At 33.5% G+C, this 1351-nt stretch overlaps 1 protein-coding gene across 1 annotated transcript; it reads right to left on the reverse strand.

Moving 5' to 3' along the window:
- Positions 1 to 32: 32 nt before the first annotated feature.
- On the reverse strand, positions 33 to 300 carry LOAG_19163 (hypothetical protein; the record flags this gene model as incomplete). Its single annotated transcript, XM_020451817.1, has 1 exon — positions 33 to 300. A coding segment is annotated over one exon (267 nt), but the record flags the coding sequence as incomplete, so codon positions are not given.
- Between the last annotated feature and the right edge of the window lie 1051 nt (positions 301 to 1351).

The raw sequence follows: 1351 nt of genomic DNA on the forward strand, positions 1-1351 counted from the left end.
GTTTCCTTTGGACTGTTTCCTTTCGATTGTTTGGATGTTGGACGTTTCATTTTGATATCTCTCGTTGGACGTTTCATTTTGATACCTCTTAAGCCACTTTTTCTTCGGCATATTTCCTATACTTGTTTGTTCCCTTCTCACTTCTTGAATTGGTGCGTTCAACGAGCTTGCGCCATTCTGATCAATTTCGTTGAATTCTATTTGTTCCTCTCTCACATAAGGCGCTGATAAAGCTGATGGTCCAATCCGTCCCTCAGTTATTCTTGACATTGACAGATCTAACGGTTCTGTTTGCGGCTCCTTAAATTATATGATGTTATCAAGTTTGAACTGCGCTAAAATTTTAAAACCTTGGAAATATTGCAGCGTTATCTTTTATTTTTGAACTTTAAATGAACTTACGATAGTTTGAGTGTCACTCAGTTGGAAGAGGAAGAAGATGAAAGGAATGAAATGCATATTGATGAGAGTGATTTCTGGTCAATTCTGAAAAAAATATTCAAATTTACTAGTATACTGAATAGTTGCTTATAGGAATTAGCACCGTCTGACGTTTGACATCCAGTAAATACCTTTCTAAATATGTTATCATTGAAAATGAAACTGGTACGCATTCATTGCTTGCATAACATGAACACCTTTTATTCAGTCGTCAAACGCAACAATTTATCCATTCTGGGGATTGGTCACAAATATTCCAAAGCAAATTTCGCGCAAACTTGCACTGTTACAAATTTGTTAAAAGGATAATTTGTTCAAAAAAGAGTGTTTATTTACATGCTTATTGTGGAGTCCTAAAATCTCATAACTAAGATTTTGAAGAGCAGTTGGCATTCTTTGCCGAAATGAGGCCTTACTAAACAAAATTTAACAGAAGACAGTTTAACAAATACCATCCAATCATTTGTATTTGGTGCTGGTAGAGGATGCCATATATAAATACTAATTTTGATGGGAGTGGCTATTCATATGTATCGATAACTTTTGTTCACGTGTAATCATGTGACAGTAGCATTCACTATTTAATCCCTTATACTGAATAATTTTATTTTAGCTGCCATATTGCGTTGTGGAAAATAATTAGTTATGCAAGGCTGTCGCGACATTTTTTTTTGCACATTTTTATTCCGTTTCGTTTCGATTTCGAGAAAGGGAAAAACTGCATTGCTTTATCGCTTACTATTTTTTAAACAAAATAAATAGTATTATAATTCTTTCAGGTGTTTATTTACTAAATATATTCCATTTAAAATTATCTTCTGAGGAAGTTAATACTTCTAAGCGAGTTAATAAATCACTTAATTTTATCTTTCTTGATTTAAGGCCATGGAGTTTGTCAATTTCTTTGGGG

The sequence above is a fragment of the Loa loa genome (assembly GCF_000183805.2).
Source record: "Loa loa unplaced genomic scaffold supercont3.2412, whole genome shotgun sequence".
In the NCBI taxonomy this organism is placed as follows: domain Eukaryota; kingdom Metazoa; phylum Nematoda; class Chromadorea; order Rhabditida; family Onchocercidae; genus Loa; species Loa loa.